Source organism: Mesitornis unicolor, unplaced genomic scaffold (genome assembly GCF_000695765.1).
Source record: "Mesitornis unicolor isolate BGI_N332 unplaced genomic scaffold, ASM69576v1 scaffold8661, whole genome shotgun sequence".
NCBI lineage: Eukaryota > Metazoa > Chordata > Aves > Mesitornithiformes > Mesitornithidae > Mesitornis > Mesitornis unicolor.
This window is the reverse complement of record NW_010164429.1, coordinates 29,990-39,544: the sequence shown is the minus strand read 5'-3', so window position 1 is coordinate 39,544 and position 9,555 is coordinate 29,990. Positions and strand designations below refer to the sequence as shown.

General features: G+C 36.5%; 1 protein-coding gene across 1 annotated transcript in view; it reads right to left on the bottom strand.

The window, feature by feature from the left end:
- Positions 1-9,555, bottom strand: part of MYCBP2 (MYC binding protein 2, E3 ubiquitin protein ligase) — a gene marked incomplete at its 5' end in the record, with an annotated part of 156,400 nt that overhangs the window by 119,548 nt on the left and 27,297 nt on the right. Inside the window, 6 exon segments of the mRNA XM_010194319.1 lie at positions 3,369-3,470; positions 5,266-5,411; positions 6,115-6,319; positions 7,052-7,210; positions 7,920-8,084; positions 9,417-9,555. The exon segment at positions 9,417-9,555 is cut by the window's right edge and continues 30 nt beyond it. Of these exon segments, the coding sequence (XP_010192621.1) occupies positions 3,369-3,470; positions 5,266-5,411; positions 6,115-6,319; positions 7,052-7,210; positions 7,920-8,084; positions 9,417-9,555 (916 nt within the window).

Here is a 9,555-nt window from a genome sequence, read left to right as displayed (position 1 = left end):
TCTTTCCCTCTTTCCAAGTTGGAGGGGAGATACTGAGGAGTATTACATACTGAGGCAGATCAGAAAAAGGCAAGAAAGGGGAGGCAGATGAATGACAAGCAGATTATGAAAGCTAAAAGTGTTTGAAGGACAAAAGATAGAGAGGCAAGCTGGAAGAACAACAGGGGAAACTAAAAATGAAAAAAGTAAGAAGGTTGTCTTACTGAAAAGTACCTAATGAAAAAAGCCCAAGAAGTAGAGAATGGACAGGACAAACTAGAAAAGAGATGCAAGGACTGCAAAGAGTGCAGCTTGAAGTGTGTGGCCCTAGGATATCTGTGGGTGATCAAACAGACCTGGGTGATCTTTAGATAACTTAGGCAAAAATTAGTTCTAAAGTTCCAGAAAATGCCTGCACAACAAACAGTCCAGGGAACGAGACACAGCCCTGAAGGCAGGCAGCCTTTGGCATTTTAGTGCTAAGAGTGAAGATGGCAAAAGAGAGAAAATTTCAGGACAGAATGATGTGAAGTACATTGGGGTGAGTAAAAGAACTACAGGAGATTTAGGAGACAGCAAATGTTTAGGAAGCACAGAAGGCTGTCAGCTCCAGCATGGTGCTAGCACACGGCTGGCCCTTAGTTGCCACTCATCTGAATTACACTCCCTTGGTCAAGATAACAACTGTGTAACAGTATCTAAACTTCTGACCAAAACAGGGTTTATCTTTGCTTCTGGATACTCTGTGCCCTACGTTGCCACCCATTATTTAAAGGGCCTGAATCCAAAATAAAGTTAAATTCAATATATCTCCATTTCATCATAATTTGCATCCAATTCATGTAACAGGATGTGCAAGTCTATGATCCTCTGTGGCTTTTTATGCATGTTAAATCCATCACACAATCATAATAGGATAGGCAACATCTCTATTTTGAGTCCATTATGATGCCTGCATGTTCAGTCAGGTGCTGGCCTGATGCAAAGTACATCTTCTCCTTCCAAAATAGCACCACAGGAAACAAAACACGAGAACAAATCATACATATAGACTGTATCTGCTCTCTGCTTACATCTGTACAAAGGCAGCAGAGTGCAGGTACTACGAATAATTCTGGTGCAACAATTCAGCCATGCAGTAAACACTTCTTTTATCTTGTTAAAAAATGCCTGCAGAGTATTATTTGCCTCCAACATAGATCTACACTTGCAATAACAACCTATTACTATTCTCAGTTATTTCAGTAGCTCAAGTTACAGAGATAAGGGAGTCACTGGTAGACTGCAGTGCTGCTATTTTAAATCTGCAAGGTTAAACATCCCTAGCCTAGGAAATGTCAAGATTAGCTTTTCCTTCTTGGTCCTGCAGGATCCAGGCCTTTCAAAATGAACTTTGTCTGACAGTGAATTAAAAGCGTAAAGGCAAAAAACATTTATTCAGAAAAATAATTTCATTTTCTAGCAAAATAGAATGCATTTATTAAATAAAGCAGTGGACTACAGGAAAACATACACAATTAATATCAACCTACGTGCACTAACGTGCTTTTGCATTCCTGGCCATCTAAGCACTTAGGCAGAACTACTGAAGAGTTTACGATTTGATTTGAATTTATACTACACAGATTCTGATCCCTTCTAGCACCTTTCCCTAAACAAATGCTATATGGCAAGCTGTGATTACAGAGGATTGAAATCAATGATCTCCAATTCTACACCAGTGCACTGAATGTCACAGGCTACCTGTAAAAGTACATGACCATATAGCTGAAGACTGTAAGACAAGAGACATACAGAAGCAGTATAAATTAAGGTTCTTCTTTTGGCGCATGTAACGTGGATGTGTGCAGCAAGCTGGCCAGCAGCACCTTTTTAGCTACAGTCCCTATACACCTGTCAAACCAACAGTAACAACACATTCCCAATATTGATTGCCTGAGACTATATTAGATATGGGGTTTTTTTGTAATTAAGAGACAGATTTCATACAAAAGAGAGAAGCTGCTCTCGTTCTACTTCTAACCACAGAAGTGGATGCAAACTGAAATTTTTCTCTGCTTCTCTTTTTTTTTTCCCAGCTGAAATTTATCTCCCAGCTTTGTCATCACTACCTTTCTGGGCTGAACAGCAGCAGCTTCCAACAATATCTGGGTGTTCAGTGAGAATTTAAGAAAAAAATTGACTGTTAGCTGTAACTACAGTTTGCAAGCAATATGCAATGCAGCTTCAAAATTACCTAGACAAAGGAAGGAAAAAGGCTTTCCCTCTCCACCTCACCGCTAAAATTAACCACAAAGATTCAAAGAAAAAGAAATATTCCACCCTTTTCCACGTGCATAGGAAACCATAAGCTTTCTCTTCCTTGTTGCTCCTTTTTTGTGGTAAGACCAGTAATTTCCTACATGCAAGTGAAATAAAGCCACAATTTGTCTCACAAGGTTCTCTGGCATGGAGTCTAGGAACTAAGTCTGATCACAACGTACATTTTGTATCTGAGTAAAAACAGTATCTGATTCATAAAAGGAGAATCAAAATGTTATTTATGAACATAACAGGAACTTGAAGAGCAAGACATTCCGATAAAGTTGTTCCTCTTCTCAACACGCAGTAATCTTACCAACCACATCAACATGCTTCACTAAAATATTATGATTTATATCAGTCTACATCTCTCAACTTTAATTATTTACCAGATTAAGACACTGAGGTATTTAAAAACAAGAAGAGTACTGAAAGCCTGTTAAGGTACATATTGCTCGTGAGGAAAAACAACCCTAATCCCCAAGGCAGATGATACAGGAGGCAAGAAAATTTTGAAATTATGCAGTGTTTTGGTTTGGTTTTTAATTCAGTGTGAAAACCTTTTAGTGCTATTCAAATATAGAAAAGTTCATTTTGTAAATCAAGAAATTCTGCTTACTATTATACAACAGAAATTAAATAATTCATAATAATAATTAAATAATTCATGTTATAGGTAACTAGCACTGGACAGGCTTGCAGCCATTTCACTATTCATATAAAAAGGCATATAAACTCTTCATATACATAATACATATACATAAATGTTTTAGCATCTACATATTTTAAAAAGAACAGCTATTATTCAGCTAGGAAACAACAAAAAAATGAGAATTTACTATATGGAAGTAATATAAAATGCTACCTTCACCATTAAAATTCCGATTCTTATGAGTAGACTGTTAAACACAGATTTTTCACAATTTTCCAAAAGCATGCTAAATAACATAAGCTATTTAGGTTCTGATTTTCGCTTGGTTACTGTATTAGCTCACTGGAGCAAAGCTAATTAATTTCCATTCTTTGAAAACAGACTAAGAAGCTTGCTTAAACTATCCATGCCTCTCATCAATAAGAAAGTCACTTACCTCTTCCTTCTTCTAATCTATGTCTCCTATTTACACGTTGACGCTTTTCTTCTTGCCGCAACTGAAGGTGTTCTTCAATATTAACTCCAGGCACAGGGACAGCTACAAAGATTAAGAATATAAAATATGTAAAACTATCTTTAAAAATAGTTATGATGGGAATAAACCCTAGAAGAAGTAAATGGAAACTGAAGGCAGCTTACTATTTGCTCTTTATATGGCTCTGACACAAAATTTAGAAATAAAGAAAGGAGTTGAGTACATTTGGAGACGAGGTCTTATCTCTGAATATCCTGGTTTTCATGAATCTGCCACAATTCCAACATCACTGAATATATTTAGTACTTTCTTTCTATTAGGCATATACATACTTATATTTAGTTGTGTTCTCACGGTTATCTCAATTTTTCCCAAAAAAGTTTCAGAAAGAACTATTATTAAAACAAGCATAAAATTGCTTCTGTTTTAAAAATGCTTTAAACGGATATTTAGCTTAAGAATGCTTTACCACTACATACTCTAAGCTTACTAAGAAGCATGCAATTAATTTAATGCATATATACATCTGCATGTAAAAATTGACTTACTTACCAAACTAGCTGGTTTAATAGGAATTTGAAAGAAACTGTTAAGTATTTTTTAAAACAGAAAACATGACTCAAATGAACACAACAATACTATTATAAGCACTAACATTGTTTTTTCAACAAATGGCAACAATCTAAAAAATCTAAAAAAAAAAAAAAAAACCACACCTTGCCCTCAAAAAACTCCACCTGGAAGCACTGCCACTCTTCTCCAGACAAATGTGATCAATGCCCTCACCTCAAACTATACCAAGGCCAAAACAGGACCAGGAGCTGTGGTCTATCCTGCTAGGGGAGGAGTTAGCAAAGCAGAGGTTAGCATAAAAACTGTAACTCCTCCCTGGTCATGCATGAGAGCAGAGCTGTGAAGCAGAGCTGCGACTGCCGCATTCACCATCAGTATGAACCTAATTCTGTGATAGCAACACACAAGCAAATTACATTTAGAAATATCTCTATGGAAGTATCAGGACTGTACAGTGAGGTTATTTGAAGTCCTTAGTGTTAACTTATAAGAAGAACCACTTTTAGTTTCTATTTGACTTCCTCTTGGGGGGGGAAAAACCGCACAAAAGTATAGCAGGATTAAGGGCTCCATGTAAGTCTAAATATATATTTTTTTTTAAAGTAAGGAAGTAACTCCAAAAACCTGTAAAGACAGAGTACAATATTAAAAATGCTGTGATAACAGATCTTAAAGGGCAAGATCTCAAACTGAATTTTCCAATAATCATACCAGTTGGTATTTTTTCCCCTAAGGTGGGTATTTTGGGGGAGGAAGAGGGGGATGGGAGGTGTTTTGCGTTTTTCTTTTTTTTTTTAATTTCCACATTCTTGGCAACTCTCTCTCTCTGAAAATTTCTAAGAGAAAGAAAAAAAAATTTCAAGAAATAATATTCCTCATTTTTATTTGACTGTAAAAAACCCAGATAAAAAGATTATTGCAAAATTTTCAGGCTATCAGAAAGGACAGTAACAAGTTCATAGTATCAGCATTAGTATCATAACCACGCAGATGAAAATGGCACACATGTCTACAGTAAGGTCAAGTTCAAAATAATTCACTTACCAAAATGACCCAAATTTATCATACAGAAGAATCAAAATACTAACTGAAATATTAACTGAAAAGAACAAACTTCTTTCTCAACTAACTTGCTACTCTCACTCAAATGTCAAAAGCCAGCATTGGGATTGGTTTTATTAACGAGTGTAAACAAATTTACTGATTTTTAAAAAATATATAAATAAAAAAAGAGAGCAGTAAGAAAGCAAATTAAAAGCCATCTTGCTGATTTCATATCACTTACCCAGCAAGAGATCTAAAGGTATCATCTCTTTCACAGCGTCCAGGATTCCTCTTTGCCTCGCTTCCTGGCCATCCAGTTCTCTAGCACACGCCTTGCAGCAGCCACACACAGCGCAGCCCGACTCACCTGAGCCACAGCCACAGATTCTGTAGCAAACAGAGTTGCTTTATCACTATCTTTTATTTTTGTGCATTACTGATGCCTTGGTAATTAAAACATGCATTATTAGTTTGTTCTATCTGTGGACATGTATTTTTTCCTGAGATAAATGGAAAGTATTGCTATTTTAAATCCTAGCTGCTGTTGCATGGTGCCAAGGAGCATACATCGGCTATACATATCTGAACTTCTCAGCTTTAAATCTTCTTCATTTAATTAAACATACATCACATGAAAATGTAAACAAGGAAACAATAAGCACATGTAATGCTGGAGAAATAGTAATGGCAATACATCAAGCAGTGACCTTTTATGTAACTCAACCCTTAAATAAAAGATAAAAGCAAATGGAACAGCGAGATAAAACAAACTTCCACCATAAGATGATCACAGGTTACCCCAAAGCCAGTAGCTCTGCCAAGAAATAGATTATATTAGCATCCATATTCAACAGCTTCTAGTAAAGAACTATATGATGAAGAAATGTGAAAAAAAAAAGCTTTTAAAACTAAATCACTAGCAACCATCACAAGCTATTTACAAAAATTTTAACCGACTTCTCATTTTAAAAGCACAGACGCTTTCAGATAACTTAGATTGAAGTTTAAGAACACATCGACTCAGTTAACATTCAGCAGGTGCTTTAGCTATTCAACACACTATAGCAAGTATATTTCCATGTCTCCTTACCCTCCAGGTACCCTGTCAGGACGCCCACTGCTAACACAGCTCGCTCCATAGCCTGTGCAATCTCCACATACAGTGCACACCATACACTGCTCCAGCTTCCATTTATGCATGCCTGGAGGACACATCATGGACTTCTCATCTTTGTCATCCAGCTCCTCTTCTAGGTCTTCATCCATTGCTGTTGCCATGTTCTCAACTCCAAAACCTAATTCAGATATTGAAACAAGAAATTGCTGTTTTCTGAGGCCAACAGTGGCTACTGAGGAAGCTGTGAAGAACACTTACAGATCAGATTTTTTAAAGGAATGGCCAGGCATGCCTGATTTGCAAGCTCAGTGCTCATGTGCTCTCTGAGCATGGGCTGGGTTATCACAACTGAAAGGGAAATGAAGTATCTCTATTCAGTGTACAAGTAACAGGTAATTTACTTGTCACATATAAAGTATTCCAATCTGGTAAAGGTGAATAGGTATGATTTTTCTTACATATATTTAGGAGTAACAGAAACATTCAGTTGTGCGGAGAAAGATATAGATTTGCATTCATGCCCTGCACTGAGGCAAATAACAGCCTCCAGACTGAATGCAAACAAGGAAAGGCAGAATTTTATTTTCATACTATGACAACAGCAGATAGTAACAAGGAATGATGAGGTTTGGGGATTTTTTGTTGTTTTTTGTTTGTTTTAAATAAAAGCTTTTTCACCACCAAAAGTAACTGAGATTTATTGATTTAACATAAATTTACTAGTATGTGCAGAACAACAAACACCTGACAGCAGAAGTGAAAGCATCCACACCTGTTTATTTTTTTAAGCATGCTGCATATACTTAAGCTTTAGCATTGGAATTACATTTTATAATGAAACACTTAGCTATGTATTTACTTGTGATATTTTCGAGCACACAAAACAAAAGGAAAAATCTAGGTCCCTCACCTTTTCCTCCTTGGCTCATGGAGCCTGTGTCTCGTCCACACTGTCCTTTATTATTTACACCAAATGTCCAAACTTCTCCATTCTTCATTAACACACAGGTGTGAGCTTTGCCCATGGCTACCTGAGTCACAAAATGGCCTTTCAGATCTGCTACTAAACCTACAAGGCATAAAACAGTTGAGTGGTAAATCACACCTTCTACTTGTCAAGGAAACTTCAGCGATATAAAAAAATTGCTAGCGGATACTGACAATTTTTAAATTAGCAGCAAGGGAGAAAAACAACAGATATAAAAAACTAGTGCTAGAAAAAGAAGTGAAAGGAGAATTAGGCCTAGGCCATTTGTCCTGTAAAGAAAGGAAATCCAAAGCCAAAGCCAAACCAAACTGCTGCAAATCACCTGTTCTGAAAAGCAATTCTAAAGGAGTCTTAATGTTATTGGAGTTTATTTCTTTAATATTTTATTTAAACTGAGATGTATGGGATCACCTGCAAACTCAGAACAGACTGTCTTGTAAGCAGGCCTGGTTTCCTGCAGCCTTTGTTCATAGCATAAAGATGTCTCATTTCTGTGACTTCTCTTTGTGTGGCCTTCTAGTGTCACACTAACATAACAAATGATGACTTTTTCTCCTTAGTGGAAGTATTAATTTGGGTATTTGTCAACAGTGCTGCTATGTTTTTACAGAGCTTAAGGAAACTGTTTTCTCTTTCTATCCTCCTGTCATATTTGGCTGAATCTGTACAAATTCAAAAGTCTATTAGGAGAGCAGGAAACACAAAAACATCACTTCCACAGACTAAAAACCTCCAGAATAATTTCAATTACACTAGCTGAGAAATCACTTAAGACAAATATTTAACTTACTTGTACTATCAGAGTAAATGGCATCTTTTCCAAACATGTAGAGTTCTCCATCCTTTGAAATTACAGAACTGCTTCCGTTATTGCACGCTGTAGATATGACAATCTTTCCTTCCATTTTAATTATTTTTTTAGGCTTATATGGTTTTGATTGCCGTCTGCTTTTAGCTTTAAATAAATAAATAAAGTGCAAGTCATTCTATCAAAAATCCTTCAAGGGCACAGTAACATTTGTTTCATAATTAGGGGATAGTTTTCAGACTGCTACTAGGAGAAAAAAAAAAATCCATCTGTATGATCTCTTGGTCTAATTTTTATTAGATTGCACTGGCTCAAAAATTTCAATGGCAAAATCATCAATATATAGGTGTCTTTCAGGAATGATTCTTCAGGTTTTCTTTCATATACATACTGAACTAACTTCATGAACTTTATAAAGCAGCGCATAGTCAAAAAAGTCATAATTGCCATCTTGAGAAGAATATACACGGCAATGTACACACAAGTTCAGAGAGAAATGTTATATAAGTTCATTTTTCTAAAGGAAAAATATTAAATTCTCTATTTATTAAAACCATGTTTAGAAAACCTTTGAGTCACAACAGATTCTCATAAGAGAAAAAAGGGAAGAAAGTACTCAAAAAAATGCCACCCCAAGATCACTGTTTGCAATATGGCCTCAAGCAAAACAGTAACAACACAGCTAAGGATTGCATAAAACAATAGCTACTACTAACAGTTACTATTACTGCCTGCAAACTCTTCTCCAAGTTGACGAAAATAACTTGCTAACAGTTACCAACTTTCTACAAAGAGCACACATGCACCTTGCTGACAGAAACACAGTCTCTCTGCCCAGGTTTAAAAGAAATCAAGGGAAAAAAAAAAAAACAAAAAACCTAAAACTTGTGCACATCCACTCTGAGCCAAAGTAGAGAGTGACAAAGAGAACCAAATGAGTTTCAGAAAGGAGTTGAATTTTTAAAAGAACTCAGAAAGACCTTGAGATAAGGTCCTTGAGCAGATTCTTCAGTAAGGAGATCTAGTAAGCACTAAATCTTCTCACCTACATTTTGCCAATTTTGGCAAACGCAGCGACAGCAATTTACTAAAACGTTCTAAACTTCTGTTTCATCTGGAATTGTAGTCTAATTTCAGTAGCACAAATCATTTACAAAGTTCACTAAAACAACAGCAAAGTGGCAAAAGTTTTGCTCTTCAGCTTTTCAGGCAAAGTCCGATTGCCTGTTGACCAAGCTTGCCTTTTCTCAGGACAGCTCCAAAATAAGGCTCCCACCACACAATCCAAACTGTGCTAAAACGGAGCTCAACACCTCTAGCTCAGAAATGCAGTGGTATTGGTTGTCAGGATCTGCGGCTGCTGTAAAGTCCAAATCCAATGGCATGCTTACATGTTCTTGGAAAATGTTAAAACTCTTCAAATTATAAGGTGGTTAATAGGGTTTTATCAATCATTGATCAAGCAAGCATAATACGTACTGGATTCGCCATCCTCTCCTTTGCTAGCAGAGCCTGTGAAGAATATGCTTCCATCTTCAGCAACAAGTAAGGCATGCGAGCCATCGTGTCCGACAGAGAACTGAATAATCTTTGGAGACTTTGTGATTGGGAGCTCAAC